This window comes from Podarcis cretensis (assembly GCF_951804945.1).
Source record: "Podarcis cretensis genome assembly, chromosome: 9".
In the NCBI taxonomy this organism is placed as follows: Eukaryota; Metazoa; Chordata; class Lepidosauria; order Squamata; family Lacertidae; genus Podarcis; species Podarcis cretensis.
This window is the reverse complement of record NC_137178.1, coordinates 79,261,388-79,281,106: the sequence shown is the minus strand read 5'-3', so window position 1 is coordinate 79,281,106 and position 19,719 is coordinate 79,261,388. Positions and strand designations below refer to the sequence as shown.

Genomic DNA, 19,719 nt, shown 5'->3' with positions numbered 1-19,719 from the left:
TATTAAGGTCAAAATATCAATCCCAACCATTTTATCTTCTGCCGTAACAATAAATAATAATAACAATAACTTACTTTGGTCTGCAATGGCCTAACAAACCTCACCTCCACCCAGAAGATAATTTAACATTGGCAAGAGTAGTGGGGGGGGGGATACTTTAAGTCTTGCAGATAGTTTTCCAGCAATCATGCAGGCTTGGAGGGGGGGAGGGAAAAAGAGAGAGAGAGAGAGAGAGAGAGACAAAGACAGACAGACAGACAGACAGACAGACAGATCCCCCCTTCCAGGGCCAGCAAACAAATATAAGGGAGTTCAAGATTTGTCCAGGCTCCTGGCATAGTGTGGCAAATGGCACCGGCAATTCCAAGACGATCAGGTTTGCTTCTTCCCAATGAAGTGTGTTTTGTTTGTTTGTTTTAAAAAAAAAAAGACAACGTACTCTAAAGCTACCATTACATGAGTCAGGAAAGTCATCCTAGTACAATCCAGAGGTATTCACGGAGGGTGGGGGCACGGAATCCCTTGGGAGTCTTGCTCTGCTCCCCCCGGTGTGCTGGAGAGGGCGGTGCAGTCCAGAGGCGGGTGCCGCTTACAGCCATGACGGTTTAGGAAAGATCGGGGAGCTGGGTTTTAAATAAAAGATAATAATTTAAAGAGTTGAGTTTGCTCGGAGCTCAGGAGATCTCATGCAGGGATCAGGAGCATGCGAAAGTCCATGGGGAGGTGGGGGTGCTAAAAGGAGGCTCTTCTCACGTTTCCACCGGGCTGGGGACCATGCTGTTGGGGGTATCGGGGAGCTGAGAGGACAAGGAGGTCACGTCACTGCCAGATGAGTTGCCCAAGGAGCCAGACTCTGAGAAGGAGACCTGCAGGGGCGGAGAGAGAGGGCGACAAGGTTGGGAATTAGTCAAGTGATGCCAATCTTGCAGCAGGAGTGAGCGGGGAACCGTTTTTCAGCCGGGGGCCGCACTGCCTTCTAGGCAACCTTCTGGGGGGACACATGCCACTGGGCAGGTGCAAAGGGGGGTGACCTGAGCTATAGAACAGACTGTGGGAGATGAGCTGCCAAACCTAACAAAAGCATAGTTACAGATAGGTAGCCGTGTTGGTCTGCCATAGTCAAAACAAAAAAAAATTCCTTCCAGTAGCACCTTAAAGACCAACTAAGTTAGTTCTTGGTATGAGCTTTCGTGTGCATGCACACTTCTTCAGATACACTGAAACAGAAGTTTCCAGACCCTTCTATATAGTGAGAAGGTGGGGAGGGGTATTACTCAGAAGGGTGGTGGGAATGGGTGATTGGCAGATAGCTGTGATGAGCCTGTTGACGACTCTTAACGACTGCAATAGGTCTTACAGGAAAAAGCAAGGGGTGAGAAGGTGAAAAATGGCTTTGTCATGTATAATGAGATAAGAATCCAAGGTCTTTGTTCAGACCAGGACTCTCCATGGTTTTAAGTTTGGTGATATCACCAAACTTAAAACCATGGAGAGTCCTGGTCTGAACAAAGACCTTGGATTCTTATCTCATTATACATGACAAAGCCATTTTTCACCTTCTCACCCCTTGCTTTTTCCTGTAAGACCTATTGCAGTCGTTAAGAGTCGTCAACAGGCTCATCACAGCTATCTGCCAATCACCCATTCCCACCACCCTTCTGAGTAATACCCCTCCCCACCTTCTCACTATATAGAAGGGTCTGGAAACTTCTGTTTCAGTGTATCTGAAGAAGTGTGCATGCACACGAAAGCTCATACCAAGAACTAACTTAGTTGGTCTTTAAGGTGCTACTGGAAGGAATTTTTTTTTGTTCTAACAAAAGCATATTCTTGCTAGTTAGGATGAGAAGGCGCTAATATCACAGAGCTGGATTGCTGAGGCAGATACACGGCCCATAGAAACGCAGTTAGCAGAGAGGGCTCTGTGTGGCGCCATTTGCCCTGCTCTCCTGGAGAGGAAAGAACAGAGCATCTCCTGTCCCTCCCGCCCATCAGATGCAGACATGCTTCCCCTCGCTGGAGCTGGGTTTACTGTAAGTATTTTGCCTGCATAGTTTTTGCTGCTTCCACTGCTGTGAACCAATAAAGTAAGTTGCTGCCTGATATTTTGTTAAGTGGGGTAAGAATGGGGAAGCCAACTTACTTTGTAGCAGGGCTTGCTCTAAACAAGATTTTACAGCTCCTATGCTTTTTATTTTGCTTCCAAGGATGGGATTTTAAAACTCTGTTTAACCCCCACATGCAGGTGCCTGGAGGGATAACTGCAATTTAATTGAATTAAAACTCATCCCACACAGACTTCCCAAAGAGGCTCAGCCAACACCTTTTCTATGGTCTTTGTAACACCAGGTGATGGTGAACATGTCTTTATTCATGCAGGGACTTTGGTGGTTTAAATCAGATTGTAATCTGCTCTATGCTGTCTCTGTTGCTCTTTCACTTTAATTTTTATTTTAAAATGATTTTAAGCCACCCAGAGAATATTTATTGATAAAAAGATACAGGAATTTATTTGCCCCAGTTCTTTAGTTTTTAAAACTTAACTCACAGGAGGCTGTCTCCTAGCAGGTGAGACCATTTGTCCCTCTGGACTGGAATTGCTTACTCCTTCTGACAACAACTCTCCAAGGTTTCAGGCAGAGAAAGCCTTTCCCAAAGTGTGCTGCCTGATCCTTTTTAATATCCTTCTGCATGCAAAGCAGATGCTACGGTCCCCAACCCCCAAAAGCTCATCCCAAAAACAGATATCAGTTACTATTGCCAACCCTTTCCTTGTTGCCAAGGCAAACTGAAACACAGCTGAAGGCAGAATGAGAAGCTGCTTAAAAGATATAGTGGATTTGAATTATATCAAAAAGTGTTTTGGGGCAGCACTCAGCAACATTTGATGCCGCTACCCCAGCCCTTATGCTGCCTTCCCAAAGCTGGCCAGGTGAGGAGGCACTAGGCTTTGGGAAGGAGGCATACGGCTCTGGCAGGGTCCCCGAAGCCTGGTTAGGGCTTGCCCATCTTTGGGACCCTGCCAGAGTCCCTTCTTCGCACTTCCCTGAAGCACTCTTGCAGCTCACTGTGGGATATTTACAAGGCAGTCAAACCAACAAAGCATGTTTGCTAGACAGACACATGATCAGAGCTGAAGCTCACAGAGTTTTCCTGTAAGTTTGCTAGACAGAACTCTGAGACAGACACTCCCTCTGTGCCCTGACGGAACAACCTGCATATCTGAGCTCCATTGCTCAGACATGCTAGACTTAAGCTAGACTTAAGCATGTCTATCTAACTGAATTACCATTTTAAGCCTGTCTGAACAAAGCTGCTGTATCTGTCATTCTGCAACAGAAATGTGGAATGAGTAAATGTTATTTTTACCTTTTACAAGAATGTTTGTATGATTATTGTTTTAAGGGGGAAATACCAGGAGAATCCAGTCTGCCTTAAGGCATCCTGGGTTACTGAAACTAAAAGGCTAAAACTAACCTATCTAAGCTTCACTTTTAAGCTACAAAGGGATGCACTCTGCTGAACTTACAAACGCGAGGAAGCAAGGAAGGATAATCTCTCATAAATCTATACATGTCTATTCACATCCCTACACGCACTTGGTATGAAAAGTGGAATGAAAAGGAACTGAACATGAGCACATCCTCCTCACGTGCCGGAGGACTCCCAAAGGAATATTATGAGTGATAGAACCTTCTCCCAAACTGTCAGGATCCCAAATGCTTCATTATTCAAATGTGAGGTGTGCCATTATATATTTCCTAAAAGGACTCAAATTATGGGGAGAAAGTAGGGGGCTCATCATCTGAGCTTCATCAGATGTGGCCAGATCACACTCACTCACCAAACCCATGAATAATGGACCTAAATAATGGGTGCAATTAAAGGGCACTGCTTGAAATTATTTGAACTGATTAATTCAAGCACAGTTCCTTAAACACACCAGAAGTTCACAAACTTTGGTCTGTGGGTTGCTGGTAGTCTGTGAGCTCTGTTCAGGTGGTTTTGTGGAAGGCTTGCAGAGCAATGGAGGATCTCTATCCGCAAAGCCTTTCCCTCCCACCCTTCTCTTTTCCAACAACATAGATTCAGTCTGAACAGGCTAGATTTATCAAGCAGTACCACTGATTTAGATGTCTGGGGTGTTCTCCAACCCATTCAGGTAACTTGCCATACTGTATCACAAGAGGAGGGAACCTCTGGCCTGGGGCCCAATGTGGCCCCCCAAACATCTCTATTTGGCCCTCAAGACCGTTCCCAGGCCACATTCCTTGCACCCCAGCCCTGCTCTGCACACTCGTCAAGTGCTCTTGCCTGACTGTAGCGTGATCCTGCCACTTGCGGGGGGGAGGTAGAGAGGGGTGTGTGAATGTATAGCAACTGGACCCTCTGCAAAGGCAAATTTTATACTCCTTTTCCCAGCCACATTTCCCTCCTGCATTGCCTGGCACTGGCTTATGGCACCCAGAAGGAAATGTGGCCCTGGGGCTGCACAAAACACTTTCCCTTCCTTCCTCTAGCAGGTTTTCCCTCCATAAGGCTCTTGGGAAACCAGAAGGGGGGGTGAGGGTAGAAGGGGAGGCCTTCACCTTTGTCCCAACATCATCCCTATTCCCCCACAGAGCTACAATTCCCAGAGTGGTTTAACAGCTGATCCCTCTTCCCAATGAACTCTGGAATTGTAGCTCTAGGGAACAGGGGAGGCTTCTATCAACTCTCTGCACCCTTAAGAAACTGCAGTTCCCCAGTTCTGGGGAAGAAGCCATGATTGTTAAAGTGGCACATAATGCTTTCCCTCACGGTCTCCAGTTGCAGAGCCCCTTGAGCCTTTCTCCTGCAAAGAGGAAACTGTTCTGTAAGGAATTTGACAGACGTCCGGCACACTCCTCTCTGTCTAGGCAAAGCTCCAGTGGCAGCTATGCAGAGCCGGGCTCCATATTTCATAAACTGATGTATAGGACCCATATTTCATTTAGTGGCACTTCTGTTTCTAGCAAATGACCATTTAATTATGCAGGCAGCTCACCCATCTCAATTCTCCATTATCTTAACTAAATATTGCACCAGATTCATTTTTGATTATCCTCTAAAGCATAATCAAGATACAGGAAAGAATGCATTAGGAGGGGGAGAACCCTTCGATGGGCACACATTCCTCAGTATTCCTTTGTAATTAACGATACAGTTTCACGGGCTTCCCATCAGCAGTTCTGAGCTGTGATCCAGCAGGAGGACAACTCTATTTTAAGCCTGTTCATTTCCATTAGCCTGGCACACCTAACAACAGAAACTGGAATCCAGTGGTGCAGTTTTGGCATTGCAGCAAAACATCACAGCTGATGAACTGAGGCCAATTCACTCATAGCAAGCTGATATATACCAAATCAGAACACTGGTCCCTCCAGCACAGTACCGCCTGCACTGACAGGCAGAGGCTCTTCAGGCAAAGATCCTTCCCACCCCTACCTGGAAATACCAGGACTGAACCCGGGATCCTGAGCTCACCAGCAATAGGCATAGTTTAGAAAGGTGTTAAGCCGCTGCATGCTCAACAGCAGGCATAGGCAAACTCGGCCCTCCAGATGTTTTGGGACCACAACTCCCATCATCCCTAGCTAACCGGACCAGTGGTCAGGGATGATGGGCACTGTAGTCCCAAAACATCTGGAGGGCCCAGTTTGCCTATGCCTGCTCAACAGGCAAGTTGAAGTGAACTAACCTTTACGTTTTCAGTGTGCCTGTGCTAAGTATTTGACAAAACTGCAGCCTCAGTCCAACACGGAGTTGACATTTTGTATTTACATCTCTCTCCCTCCAAAATTATCCCTCTTCCTCAAGCATTAACATGACCTTATTCTGGTGTATTCAGGTAGGGGATAAGGCCTTTCTTTCAAATACATCCCAGCAACTTCTTTATCACACCGTTCTGTGAGCACAGTAAGCTGCCTTCTTCATACCGCTGGTCCACCTAGTTCAATATTGTTTACACTGACTGGCAGCAGCAGCCCAGGGTTGCAGGTAGGGTGTCTCCCAGCTCTACCTGGAGATACTGGTGATTGAACCTGGGACCTTCTGCATGCCCTACTGCTGGGCTGTGCCCCTTCCCCATTTTGTCTAGGCATCTACCATTGCCTGAAGACTCTGCCCCAAATGTACAGGTAAGTGCATCTTACACCACAATCCTAACATCTGCTCATGATGCCAACATAGGATCACATTTGGTGATGCTGCATTGGGGCGGTTCTTGATGCAACTTCATCCTAACTCCGCTTTAACTAATGGTGCAAGTACTCCAACAAATCATTAAAGGATCCTCTGATGTTGCAATGGGAACCCAAACTTAGGTACCTGTTCACATACGTATATACATCCAGAGGGCCAGTTTGAATTTATATTAAGCAGCACATACTTCAAACACACCAGCACAGATGAGATTGCACTCAAGATCACTTAACACACCACGAAGCACAATTTGAAGAGCTCTTTCCCTGTCACACAAAAGCAGGAAAAAGTGCTAAAGGGGTCTCAACTCCTGCCCTCTCCATCTTCCCACTTATGTCCACAGTGATCCTCATCCTACACAGAATGTAGTGATTGTTCGAGAGTGCTTAATCCACAGTACAGAGCACGGATGGTTCTTGTGTTGTGGCTGTCAACCACCGTCCTCCCAACCTCCTTTTGATCCCCAAAAGTCTGAGTCAACACCGAGGAGAATTTGGGTTGAAGCAGACTTGCTTAGGAGATGCGTCCCAGACGGGGAGGTGAGCTGGGTGTCAAGGGAACGAGGAGGGCCAGCGGAGCCACGAGGCAGAGCGAGGCAGCTGGCTGGTGGAAGATGCCCCGTCTGCGTGCAGAGAGCTGCAGCACAGAGCTGTGTGCCCCGCATGGCCTTCCCTGTGGCCCCAAAGCAACCTGACTGTCCCCAGGTGTGGTAGAGGGCACAGCCTTTAAGGAGGAATCAGCTGCTCACATGCAGTCTGGGAGTGGGTGGCGGGGCTTTTCTTAGGCTTGAGCCGCAAAGGCCACGAAGGTGCGCCTTCCCCACTCTGCTCCCAAGCTGGTTCAAAGGAAGACCTGGTCCTCTTGGCTGTGTATTCCCACCTCTCCCGGTCCCTTACCAGTTGCTGGAAGGCTGGCTGGTCCAAGTCACTCTGCAAGGCGAAGTCACTGAGTGCTTTCCAGGGGGGCTGATAGGTTTGCACCTCCACTGCATTGCCCTGCACAGCGCTGTCATGGCGGATTGGGCTGCCGGCCACCAGTGGAGTCCCAGTCAGGCCCTGAAGGCTCTTGTGGAGGAGTGAAAAGAAAGGAACAGTCAGCAAAGACTCAGCCCTACCCACCTGTTCCCAGAGGAAGAATCTGGCAGCAGTGACAGACTTGGATGCATCATCATGTCCCAATGTCACATCCAGCCATGCGCTACAGATCAACAATAGCAAATCACCCCTGGTTCTTCTAAAAAATTATATAGTCACAAGACTTTACAATGAAGCAAAACAATTCCTAAGAATCATATGTAGTGACAAAGCAATTTATGGAGGTCTCTTCCCACCCCCAAAAACACCCACAGAAAGGCCAGGGTATCTGCATATGTGTTGTCAGAAACTCTTTCAGATCCATTGCAAGTCACCTCAGGGATCTTGTCAGTAGATCCCGATCTACTTTTTGCTCACCCTTGTGATAAGCCATGCCTACAGATGCTGAGTGTAAAGGGGCTGACTCTGGCAGCTCAGTAGCAAGAATTCTTGACATGTTCAGGGACAATCTCCTGTTTCATATTACTTGGTATTTTGCAAAGCCTTGGACTGAGCCCACCTCAAAGCCCCACCCCCACCCCACCCCACTGATACTCAGTTGGAAGGCTGGTGTATTTTGGAAAACCCCAAATTGCAGCTGCTTATGATGGCAAAAGGGATGTACCTCGGTCCTCCAGATGTTTGGAGACTACAATTCCCATCATCCCTGACCACTGGTCCTGCTAGCTAGGGATCATAGGAGTTGTAGGCCAAAAACATCTGGAGGGCCAAGGTTGAGGAAGCCTGGGTTAGGGGGAAGAGAATTCTCTTACAAAGTGCTCCATATCAGGGAAGAATGGACAACAGAAAGAAGTGGAAGAACCCAAATGGGGGAGGGGCTAATCAGCAATTAATCATTAATTAATGCTGGATTAGCCTACAAAATCTGGCAGTAAGGAGGGAGGAGAGTGAAAGAAAGTTTCCCTTTATTCTCCTCCTGCCCCAATCCAAATCCTTTCTAATAACCAAACTGCCTTCACCAACAATAACATATTTTTCCAGAAGGGCAGCAGTTGGTTTTTCCACTTGCCACAAGGAGAACAAGTGCTCTTCCCCCTCTCAGTTTGATCTGTGGCAATAATGGAATGAACATTAGATGATTTGGTTTCTAGAGAAATTAAGCAACACTTCCACCTCTGATGGTCAAGATACGTCTCCTGCCTGCCTTCCTGATCCCACTCCTCTCAAGGCTTTCGCCTCCCCCACCTCAAACCCCTTACCCAGATCAAATATGCTTCACAGTTATTTATAGGGAAGAGCAAAAAGTTTGTTTATTCACTGGCATTTCTACCCCACTTTTTGCTCCAAGAAGCTTAAGGTGGTCACACGGTTCTGCCCCTCCTCATTAATGCCCCAAACCAACCCTGCAAGGTAGGCTGGGCTGAGAGGCAGCGATTGAGCCCCAAGTCCACCCAGTGAGATTCACGACCAAGCAGGGGAATTGAACCCTGCTCTCCCAGTGCTAGTCCTAACCACTACGCCACACTGCCTAAATCACATATAGTAGTTTTCTAAAGAGTTTAAAAGGCAAACAAAAGAGGTGGGGGCTAAATTTTGATTCATTTTTCAAACATAATTTTAATATCTTAATTTAATCTATTAAAAGTAATAGGATTCATTTATGATGACATTATCTGCTGGTATATCTGCTGCAGAGCCTTAATTGGAATTATATGGCTGGTGGCACTAACAATTGCTCTGGGGGGGGGGAGCTTCTTTTTAATTTGCTTGAGCTTGCCTGGAAGTTTTGCATGAAACCCAATCAAAAGAGGGTTCTCTCCGGACAAAATCCCTAAGAAAGGGCCTCCCCTCAAGGCTGGAGCTTCCTGCTGTCATTTTCTACAACGCCCATGAACGTGGTTTTGAAGCCGATTAAAAATATTTTGGGGCTGGGGGTGAACCACCAGGGGAAAATGCAATATTTAATGCCACCGGGGTAATTATTAATTAATCAATAATAAAAACAATATGAGTGATAACATTCCAGGAGCAAAGTGTTCCCTGCTATGCCGATAACCGTCTCCCGCGAAAACGAAAGCGAAGTGCACAAGGTTGCGAACTCTTTCGCCCTGACCCTGCGCGAGCCAGGCTCTGCTCTCCAGCTCGTCCCTTTCGCGGAGACCCGTTTGCGCGTCGGCTTAGAAGGAAGGAAGGAAGGAAGGAAGGAAGGAAGGAAGGAAGGAAGGAAGGAAGGAAGGAAGGAAGGAAGGAAGCGCCCTGGAGGGCAGCGGGGCAGGCACGTGGCAAAGCCCACGGAAGTCAACGGGCCTGGACTTAATGTGCAGCCATATATTTCCTCCCTCGTCCCTCTCCTCGCCAATTTCACTACAGCAGAAAAGTGACAATTGTTCTAGAAGGGGAAAGCGGGGAAATGGTGGTTGTGTTTTTGTTATACTTCATTTTAACAATAAATGGATGCATTTAGATGGTTTCCCATAACAGTATAGATGGAATGACAAAATCCACCGGGTAATTATTCCACACATTGAGAGTTATTGCATCTTTCCCATTCATTTCAATGTAGTTTACGCACAGAGAAGCTTTCTGAGAATCCTAATGGTAGACCTGGGAGCGAGCCTCCACTCTTGGACTATGTAACCTTTTTCGTTATAGAGTCCTGTGCAACACCAGTCTGTGCCCGTTTACTCGGACGTTTCAATGGGGACACGCTCCCACATAGCTGGGCATTGAGCAGCAGCCTTCACAATATTTCTGTCCTACAAAAGCCCTGTAAAATAGAGGCAATAATATTGTTCCCTATATTCCAAGTAAGATTACAGTGGTTTGCCGCGGAGGTGTGGGCAGAAAGACTGGCTCGTATATTGAAGTAGCACAAGCCTATTCCCGGCTACTCAGAAGTAAACCCCAATCATAGAGGTATTGCTTTAGCCAGTAACAACACAATTTCAACCATGTCTACTCAAAAGTAAGTGTAATCGAATTCAGTGGCGCTTACTCCCAGGTAAAATGGGGTTAGGATTGCACCTGATTTACCTGGGACTCGGGAATAAGTCCCAAGGAACGAAACAGGACTTTCTTCTCAGTGCACACGGCTAGCATTACACTGTTCGTGACACCGGATCTGTTAATGTGCCCCTTTGTGGGTTTGAAGCGCCCTTCAAAAATAGATTATATATTAAAAGCAAAAACATTATTGTTGTTCTATTTTTAAGATGGGGCGCCAAGTTTATTTAATCGGAACTAAACTAATTTAGCAATAGATTTTGCTCTAAAAACACTTGGTTTTTTAAGAACTTTCGATTATTATTTTTTTTAAAAAAAAATCACCCGAATACATTTCCAGGGACGCTCTAGAGACACATTGTATTAGGGATATATTAAGAGATCTGGTGTCACGAAACCTTCTCCTAGTCCAGCTTCGAGAAAGGTGGCCTTGTTTACTTTGTTGTACCAAAAAACGAGAAAGAGTCTTGTGGCATCTTAAAGACCAAGCCACTGGCATCTACATAAAAGGTAATCCAAAACACTGCCAAACACACGTGGGCGCGCGTGTCTAGGGGTGTTAAGCAGGAGGCGAGAAGGATCCTAGTGATGTGAAACGCAAAACAAAACAGTTTGCCTTTTAAAACAGTCCGTGGTCCCCCACCTGCTGTGATGAAATTGGAAACCTGTTAATACACGTTTGAGTTTCGCTCCGATTAGACCAGATTATAAGGATGTAGCTTCTACAACTGTCACATACACAACATTTATCTTCCTACATCTTCAGATGCCGGCGAGCACCTTTCAAAAGCGAGCGCGACTGGAGAGAGGAAGGGAAGCCCTGCGCCACTTAAGCCATAGGTGTTCACTGCAGGCTGTGCCAATTCAAACCGTCCGCGGATGCAAAGCGCGGGTTCGTGCTGGTGGATCAGGCCTGTCCAGAAGCCAGTTTAAATCCTCTCCCCGAAATCTCTAGGAAATTCTCTCCCTTGACTTGGGGACTTGGGTCTCTGGAGATGGAGGGGGCTCTCCCGACCCCCTAGAAAAGACCCGGCCATTTATTTCAGGGAGGGCGACGGCTATTCAGACGCGCAGAGTAAGGGAAGGGGCACTTACGGCTTTGTCGCTGTGCTGCTGCTGCTGCAGCTGCTTCATGAGGATGGACTTCTTCTTGTCTTTGCAGCGCTTGTTCTGGAACCAGACGCGGATCACCCGCGGGCTCAGGCCGGTCATCTCCACCAGCTGCTCCTTCATGAGCGCGTCGGGCCGCGGGTTGGCCGCGTAGCAGGTGCGCAGCGTGTGCAGCTGCTTCTCGTTCAGCACAGTCCTCACGCGCGTCGTCTTCTCCGCCTGCTTGTGCACGTGTGGACGCAAGGAGGGTTGGCGCCCGGGCACGGAATCTGCGGGGAGGGAAGATGGCGGGAGAGAGAGAGAGAGACTGATCAGGAGGCGGAAGGGAAGATTGCGCCCCCCCCCCCGGGGGAAAGGTTGGGACGCCTTCCGGGGCTCAAGCCACCCCCATGTCCCAGACTGAGAAGCCCTCTGGGGTTACCCTTTGTGGCTTTTAGATGTGTTTTAGTTACAATTTTATTGTGTATGCACCGCCGCAGAGAGCTCTTTAAGACGTTCAAAACTATTTCTGGCTAATGTTTCTAACTTATTTTAATGGTCTTATATTCCTGTAAACTGTAAAATATTTGTATACTTCTGTAATATGATACAGGGGTATACAAATATTTTTATAAATAACTAAATGATTAATAAAGTAATTGTTTTTCCTAGTTCTTCGCAGATCATTAGTCAGTGAACCTGCCTTTGCGAAAGTCACATTGATACCAAAAATTAACAGCAGCAGCAGCAACAACAACAACAACGCAAAACTGAGCCCTTTCTCGGAGGGGGGGGGGAGTGACTGGCACCTCAGGACTGGCAGCTCCTCCTTGAGACAGCAGAGGAATTTTACTACGCCCCCCCCCCCGGGCGCAGTCTAGGAAGAGGCTCCCAACTCGGGGCCGGAAAGGCAAACGCGGCGTGAAACAAAAGAAAACAATACCAACACGCGCAGCTTCTAAACTGCCATTTAGTTGTACAATAATTGCACACCCCATAACTAAGTCTCTGGGAGGGATTGCCGCCCCCCCAAAGAAAACGCACCACAAGGTGCAGGGAGAGCACTGGGCAGCGTTTGCACAGTCTCCCCGCTGCTGCCACTCGGTTCCCGCAGGTCTGGAAGGGGGCTCCCGTCGCCCGGCGGAGGGCGCCTCTCCGCCCAGCACCAAGGGGCGGCGAACCCGACCCCGCCACCGCCCGGAGCCCCGTCTCCTCCTCGGCACATCAGGCAAAGCTTTCCCATTGAAGATCAAAATAATAATTAAAGAACAGGTTGTACAGGAAGTTCCTATTCCTGTATTATTATTATTATTAATATTATCATCATCATCATCATCATCATTATTATTATTATTAGCCAAGACTAACAAATAACCACGAATCTTCTCAGAAAAGGACCAACTTGAAAGAAACATGTTTAAATTAAAATATAGTAGCAGGAGTAATAGCAATCTTATTATTATCATTATTAATAATAATAATAATAATAATAATAATAATAATACTTTCGGCCTTGTTCCCCCCCCCCCCACACACACTCCGCAGGTTCTCCAAATAATGTTAAAGATGTCATTTCAAACGCACAAGCCGAGGGTTGGAGAGGGACTGGACAGTCTCTGGAGAGGCTGGGCTTGAATTTCGCAAGGTTTGTCTCTGTACACACACGCGCGCGCGCGCGCGCACACACACACACACACACACACACAAATATCGATCAGACTGCGCAAAAATCAAGCTACACCAAAGAGAGAGTTTAGACCAATAAATCCGATGGTTGCAATTATTACTATTATTCTATTTTTTATTAAACAAATCCCAAACTAATGTTGGCCTCGAATATTTACGTCCTTTTAAAAAGGTGCGCGTGCGAGGGGGTCGGCGGGGGGATTTAGCTCAGCAATGACTCAGATGACAGCCCGGCGTTAAAAGGAGACGCATCAGATGTCACACAAAACAGATGTCGGGGGCGGGGGGGGGGGACCGGGCGGCGGGAGAGGAAAGCCGAGACAAACGGAATTGCCTGCACTTTCCGTCCCTGGGAGCCGCGGCCTCCGGGCGAGGAACGGCTGCAACAGACAGACGCTTTGCGGCAAATGTTAAGAGACGGATTAACAATGAGTCGTCGTCGTCGTCGTCGTCATCCCACCGCAACGCTTTCAAAACTAAATCATTTATTTATTTATCTGTTTATTAGATTGCTATATTATTCTAAACCCGCGTCTTTGGAAGGTACATCACATACAGATGATTATGATAATAAAAATAATTAATAAAAAAACCTACAACAACTCAATATAGTTTCTGTGGTTTGGAGATGAAGGAAGGAAGGAAGGAAGGAAGGAAGGAAGAAAAGAAAAAGAAAGAAAGAAAGAAAGAAAGAAAGAAAGAGGGAAGGAACTGTCCCAGTGTTAAGGAATTGCCAGCACAATCTTATTATGCATGTATGTCTACTTGGGAGTAAGCCTCACTGTATTGAATTTGACTTGCTCCCTTGTAAGTGAGCCCAACGTCAGAGAACTCGAGGCTGAAACGTTTAATTCACTTACTCGAGAGTAAGCCTCAGGATGGAGCAGTGAAATTTCCTTCTGCGTAAACACCAGAGTGTTGCTCAGTTCAGTTGCAAAGCCAGCCTCGATGTCAACGGAGGACTTTAGTTCTAAGCAAATCCGGGGAGGTTTGGGCTGTAAGAATAGTAAAAGGAGTTCCCATGTCTAACTTTTGAAATCTATTTTTGTTCTTGTTTTTGTTTTGTTTTTGTTTTAAAGATGAACGAAAATCTGGTTATGCGCTGTTCCCCAAATTTTGTTTCAAACCTGATACATGGCCTCTGATTAAATCGAGAGTACATGAACAGCATCAATGTTTTGCGGGTGAGAAGGTTAAAACAAACATATTTTCTTCTGTTTCTAACCCCGCCTCCTCCCCTTAATCACTTAAGATCCCAGGACAATTTGCAAAAAATACATTAAAGCAATAAATTTAAGTAGCCCGTGTGAAAAGCAATTAAAATCCCAATATTCTAAAAGAGTGCGTACGTATGTATGTAATACATTAATTCCGAAAACTAACCGTGGGGTAATAGTGCCTTTATTAGGACCAAAACAAAATAAAAAAATTCCTTCCAGTAGCACCTTAAAGACCAACTAAGTTAGTTCTTGGTATGAGCTTTCGTGTGCATGCACACTTCTTCAGATACCACACTAAAGCTCATACCAAGAACTAACTTAGTTGGTCTTTAAGGTGCTACTGGAAGGAATTTTTTTATTTTGTTTTGACTATGGCAGACCAACACGGCTACCTATCTGTAACTGGAACTTTATTAGGACCAATTCAACAGTCACAAAGGAAGGAATTCCCGTGCTGTTGAGCTGGGATGTCCTCCGCCCCGCGTGGAGCAATAGAGTTATCTGAAATTTAATAAATTAAAATTGAGTGCGAGACACAACTTTCTGTGTTTACACTCCGATCCTGTTTCCTGAAGAAGCAAGTCCCCCTGCCCATTCAGCGGCACTTGCCTGCCTGGCAACTCGAATCAACTCTGCTTGGGGGGTCAGGTCTGAAAAGAAACTTTGCTGCAGGCTGCACGTGCTCTCTCTTCCGCGGCCCCCTTTTCTCCACGGAGTGGGCGAGGGAGGCGTTCCCCCAGTGGGTGTGCGAGAGAAACAGAGAGGGTTACTTTGCCTCCACTCCGAGGCTGACAGAGACGTCGCTCAGAAGGGAAGCCCCCTAGGGGCCCAGGCCTGGAGGGGTATATTTTATCTGGTTTTCCTAAAAAGCCCCCAGCTGTGGAGACTGGGCTGTCCAACGAGGTCCAAACGCAGGACGAGAACCAGCGCCTTCAACAAAATCTGGAAGCTCTCTCCCTGTATTTTGGACCTCCCTGCCTATATTGTTCATCACGTGTGTAACTGAGGGGCGAGGGACTAGGACCAAAGTTTGCCACTGGGAGAGACTGGACTGGAACGGGATTCAGACAGAATCCATTCACCCAACACTCCTAAGTCTGTGTGCCCACCATTTAAAGCAGACACACACACACAGCCCGCAAATGATCTGGGAACTGCGGTGCTTGGATGCACTGAACTACAGTTCCCGGGGTTCTTAAAGGAGACTGCTTTAAATGTGTCGCACTCACAGTACATTCCCTAGAAGTCAGCAGGATCTACTTTCTTCAAAGTATTGATTTTGGGGTGGGGGGGTCAGTGGGTTCACCATCACCTCCGCATGTCTTCTCTGTAGGTTTAAAAGAGGCTAACTGAACAAAGCAAGATTAAGTGCGGGGGGGGGACACACGGGGGGCTCCCATCAGACCAGAGCTGGAGAGTATCAAAAGTTTGGGACATATACTCCTTCCTAACTCTGGATAGGTGGCAAGATTCTCTCCTTCCCCCAGGGATGTTTTGGGGTCCCCTCCCTGGCTGGCGCGGTCTCTCCCAAGCAGAAAAGGGCAAGAGACGCGGGGAACGGGAGAGGGAGGTTCTTGTTCCTCCTTTTATTTTCTCCGTCCTACTCCATTTTGCAAGCGCTTGGGGGCAAAGGATCTTCACTATTTGGTTCGCCTACTGGGGTACTTTTGCGCCTCCCCTGACCTGTTGATGACAGCAGAAGTGATTGCATTCGGTCTCCTAAAGTTAATCCATCTGTTCGTCTGAAAGGAGTCTCAATACACGTGTGTGTAGAGTGCATGGGTGGATCCAGAAAGGGTCTGCTGTTTGGAAAGACTCCTAGGACAGAAAGAGTTCCGTCGGCTCTTGCGGAGGTTGGGAAAAGAGAAGGCGGGGAGGCTAGAAGGTGAAGTGCGGAAGGGCGGGGGGAGTTGTGGATAGAGAAAAAAGAGAATCAGAAACGAAGGAACAGAGGGGGAAAGTGAGAAAGGAGTCGGAAGGAAGGAAGGAGCGTCAGCTGAGGCTTCTACATTGCAGGGGGTTGAACTTGATGGCCCTGGGGGTCCCTTCCAGCTCTCCAGTTCCCCGGTTCTCTGCCGGGGCGCCCGCCTACCTGCGAGCTGGAGGCCCTGCCGGGCGCCTTGGAGGTGTCCGGGGCTGCGCGGGGGGCTCTCGGCCGACCCGGCCCGGTCGACGAGGAGGCTGTGGTCTGCGCGGCAGAGCAGCTCGTGGTCCCGCAGCGAGAACTCGTCTCCCGGCAGGAGCTGCCGGCTGCACACCGAGCAACGGAAGCACTCCAGGTGGTAGACGTGGTCCCGGGCGCGCATCACCAAGTCGCTGCTGCTGAAGCCCGACGCGCACTTGGCGCACTTGATGCCGAAGAGCCTGCGGGGAGGGAGGGAGGGAGGGGGCAGCCGTCAGCGGGGGGGGCGGGAGGGAAGGGGCACCACGGGCTCCCCCCCCGCAACCCCCCCCCCGCGGCCTGGCAGGCACTAGGTGGCCCTGGGGACCCTCCCGGCCCTCCCATTCTGTGCTCCCAGGGCGGCCAAGGGAGGCTCAGGTGAGCGGCGCAACCTCCTCCGGGCAGGAACCTGGCGTTTCCCTCCGCTCATTTAACGACAGGCAGCAATAAGGAGGAAAGAACCAGCCCTGGCGGCCTCTTGGCAGGCTACTATTAGGGATACTCTAAGGCTCTCCGTAAAGGGATCCATCCTTAAGCATTTGAAGATTTGTAAGCTCCTCGAGGCGGGGACCTAGGCTGCCAAAGCCGCGAACTTAATAACGGGCAACTTCAGCTCGGCAGCTCTTATGGTATACTCTGATGAATAACGATTCAGATTTCAAGTCTCTTCAGACAGAGACCTAAGTTGCAGATGAGTGGTGCCAAATTAAGAATAATAAAATAAGAAGAATCGGCCTCTCTCGGACTCAGTTACGGAGAGTCCGTTCCGCCTTCCCATTGGCACACTAGTTATTAGCCGTCCTTCTTGCCAAGCTGGCTTTGGGGTTTGCTTTAGGGTGCCCAGGAATTTGTCTGGCCGGCATGTCTGACCCAGGCAAAGCTTGGCACAGCGGAGATCGGAAATGAAAAAAACAAATAAGCGGCACCGTTTAGGATAAGCTGGAGCAATATAAGAAAATTAAGCCACCTGGGGGGGTTGGACCCATGGGAGCTTTTCCAACTCTACAAATCTATGAAACCCCCCGCTTTCCCTCCCTCCGAACTCTATGTGAAATGTCTCGCTCTTATCGCATCTGTCGGGTGGGAAACCACCAAGAGAGGATTGTGAAAAATGAGGCTTCCACAGGCGAGTCTTTCTCTGGACTTCCGGCCGTCCTGAGTTCAAAGACCAAAAAGACATCCCTCCATCCTCTGTGGCCTGAAATCCCCCCCCCCCCCGCAAGCAAGATTTCAACAACATAGAGAAGAGAGGGTAGGGGGAGAAGAAATTTGCCAAAATAAAGCAAACATTAGCAAACAATTAATCGAATAAATAAAAGGGGGTTGTGTGACAAAAAAGGCTCCGAAGAGGAGGAAAGAAAACGAAAGGGAAGGGGGGGCAACTGGATTTGCTAGGCGTGTTTTTCCTTCCGCTGGGTGGGCGTCCCGCTCCAAGAGGGGGAGGAGGTCAGCATCACCTGATATAATCCCTTTTACAGTACGTTTTGCCATCTCTCACAAAACAAGTGCAGGTCTCGTCCAAATACTGGCTACAATCCGCGCATTTCAGGCACGCCGCGTGCCACTCCAGGTCCGGGGAGACCTTCAGGATGTACTGGTCGTGGATTTCGCTCCCGCAGCCCACGCACATGGCAATCCCGGGTTTCTCTGCCGGTGGAAAGGAGCAAAGGACACTAAGAACGGACAGAATCTCTCATCAGGACTTTCTGGAAAGGGGGGCGGGAAACAAGTTTTCTTTTAAAAAAAAACAATCAGTCTAACACCAAACCAAATCAATCCGTATAATTTAACCCCAAATCAGGCACCGGTTTGGGTGCTGCGGCGGCACCTCTTTTATAAATCAACGCCCCCGCCCCAGCAAAGCAGGGGCATAAAAAGAAGAACGGAAGAACTCGGGGAATTTTGCATCTTTGACTTTCCCGTATAACTTTGTTTTCCGACTGCACCGCAGAAAATAATAGCAAACGGCCACGTATTTAATACGCCCCGAAGAAATGAAGAAAAGAGAAAGAGAATCTGGGAATCTTTCCATGACTTCGTTGTATTATCATAATTGCTATCTTTATAGCTATTGCTAATTCTCCCTACAGTTTTCTGGAGGATCGTTCAAGTGTTGGGCGACAAGCCCCCGAATAAAAACATGCTCGTTTAAAAATAAACCAGCAGCAAATTCTGCAACTGCCAGGTTTTGATAAGAATCCAGGAACGAAAAGGCAAGCGGTGGCGTAAAGGAGAGGGGGGAATTTATGCTTATAAATGCATATCTCTATATAGCCGTAGATATCTAGATGGAACCCTTTTCGGATATTTGTTATGTTTGGCCGTCTCCCCGCCCTCCGCGAGAGGGGTCTGCAAAAGCAAAGCCCCTCGCAAGAAACCACATTCCGATGCAGCCCAAGATCCCGAGCGAAGAGAGAGAAGGAGCTGGAGCCACTTACTTTTGGAATGATCCCCCATAGCACCCGGGAAGGAAGAGGGGAAAAGAAGATCCACCATGCAGAAGGCGAGGCGGGAAGTGCTGGGGTTCGGAGGGGGGTCCGCGCGGGCTGGCGAGCCCCACAGCCGGCCAGTGCCCAACTAACTCCGCCAGCCCGGCGCGCGGGGAGGGCGGCTCGCCCGGGCCCCGGCGCAGCATGACGTCAGCACGCCCCCGACCACCCCCCTCGTCCGGGGGCGGGGCGCCGACCTCCCCCGCTGCTCCGGCGCCCCGAGGCCATTGGCCGGGAGGACGGCGGCGGCGGCGAGCGCGGATTGGCCCGCGCCGAACAATGGGACGCCGAGCCGGGCCGGGCCGAGCGGCTGCCGGGGCGCCCAGGCCCGCCGAGGCTGGAGGGGGGACGGGGAATCCCGAAGGGCCTCCCTCCCGCGCCCCTCCTCGCATGGGCCGCCCGGAGGGGCTCCTCGTCGGCCAGCCCTTCGCCCGTCGGAAGGGGCGGCCGCCTGGCTCCCCCGCGCCCTCCGCCCCGCGGCCTGCAGTCCCGGGGAGTCCTGCTGGCCGGCGGAGCAGGCAGCGCCGAGCCGGAGAGATCCAGCTGGGAGCCGGGATCCGGCAGGCAGGCGCCGGTTTGAGGGTTCCTCCTGCAGGCGTCCCCCTCGCATCCTTAGCCCGAAGGAAGCCCCCCCCCTCAAGTGCAGCTCGGCCACCCGGACTGCTTGGGAATCTGCCAGCCCAGGATGGCGCTAGAAAGCGGGGAAAAGTCCCTGTTTTTCTTTCGTATTTTCTCTTCCCCATTTCCTTCCCTAGGCAAATACTGGCATATTTTCTAGATTTCTTGGGGTTTTATCCCAGTTCATTTACTGTGTT

At 49.0% G+C, this 19,719-nt stretch overlaps 1 protein-coding gene across 2 annotated transcripts; it reads right to left on the bottom strand.

Moving 5' to 3' along the window:
* Positions 1-423: 423 nt before the first annotated feature.
* On the bottom strand, positions 424-18,945 carry ISL2 (ISL LIM homeobox 2). 2 transcript variants are annotated; one of them, XM_079991707.1, is made up of 7 exons: positions 18,854-18,945; positions 17,873-18,062; positions 16,347-16,618; positions 11,355-11,638; positions 7,119-7,286; positions 754-866; positions 424-623 (listed from the first exon to the last, which is right to left on the bottom strand). In XM_079991707.1, exons 1-7 carry the CDS (start codon positions 18,909-18,911, stop codon positions 590-592), a joined length of 1,119 nt encoding a protein of 372 aa, XP_079847833.1. In that variant the 5' UTR covers positions 18,912-18,945; the 3' UTR covers positions 424-589. The 2 variants fall into 2 exon arrangements, with proteins under 2 accessions (XP_079847833.1, XP_079847834.1); XM_079991708.1 differs by having other exon boundaries at positions 17,873-18,121; positions 18,854-18,919.
* Positions 18,946-19,719: the final 774 nt, after the last annotated feature.

Bases quoted from the DNA above. Each gene is read 5' to 3' on its own strand.
- ISL2 (XM_079991707.1), bottom strand. From the start codon at position 18,911: ATGGTGGATCTTCTTTTCCCCTCTTCCTTCCCGGGTGCTATGGGGGAT. The intron at 16,619-17,872 runs GTGATGCTGACC...CCCTCCCCGCAG, and splicing joins TGTAAAAGGGATTATATCAG to GCTCTTCGGCATCAAGTGCG. The intron at 11,639-16,346 runs GTAGGCGGGCGC...CCCTCCCCGCAG, and splicing joins GCAGGGCCTCCAGCTCGCAG to ATTCCGTGCCCGGGCGCCAA.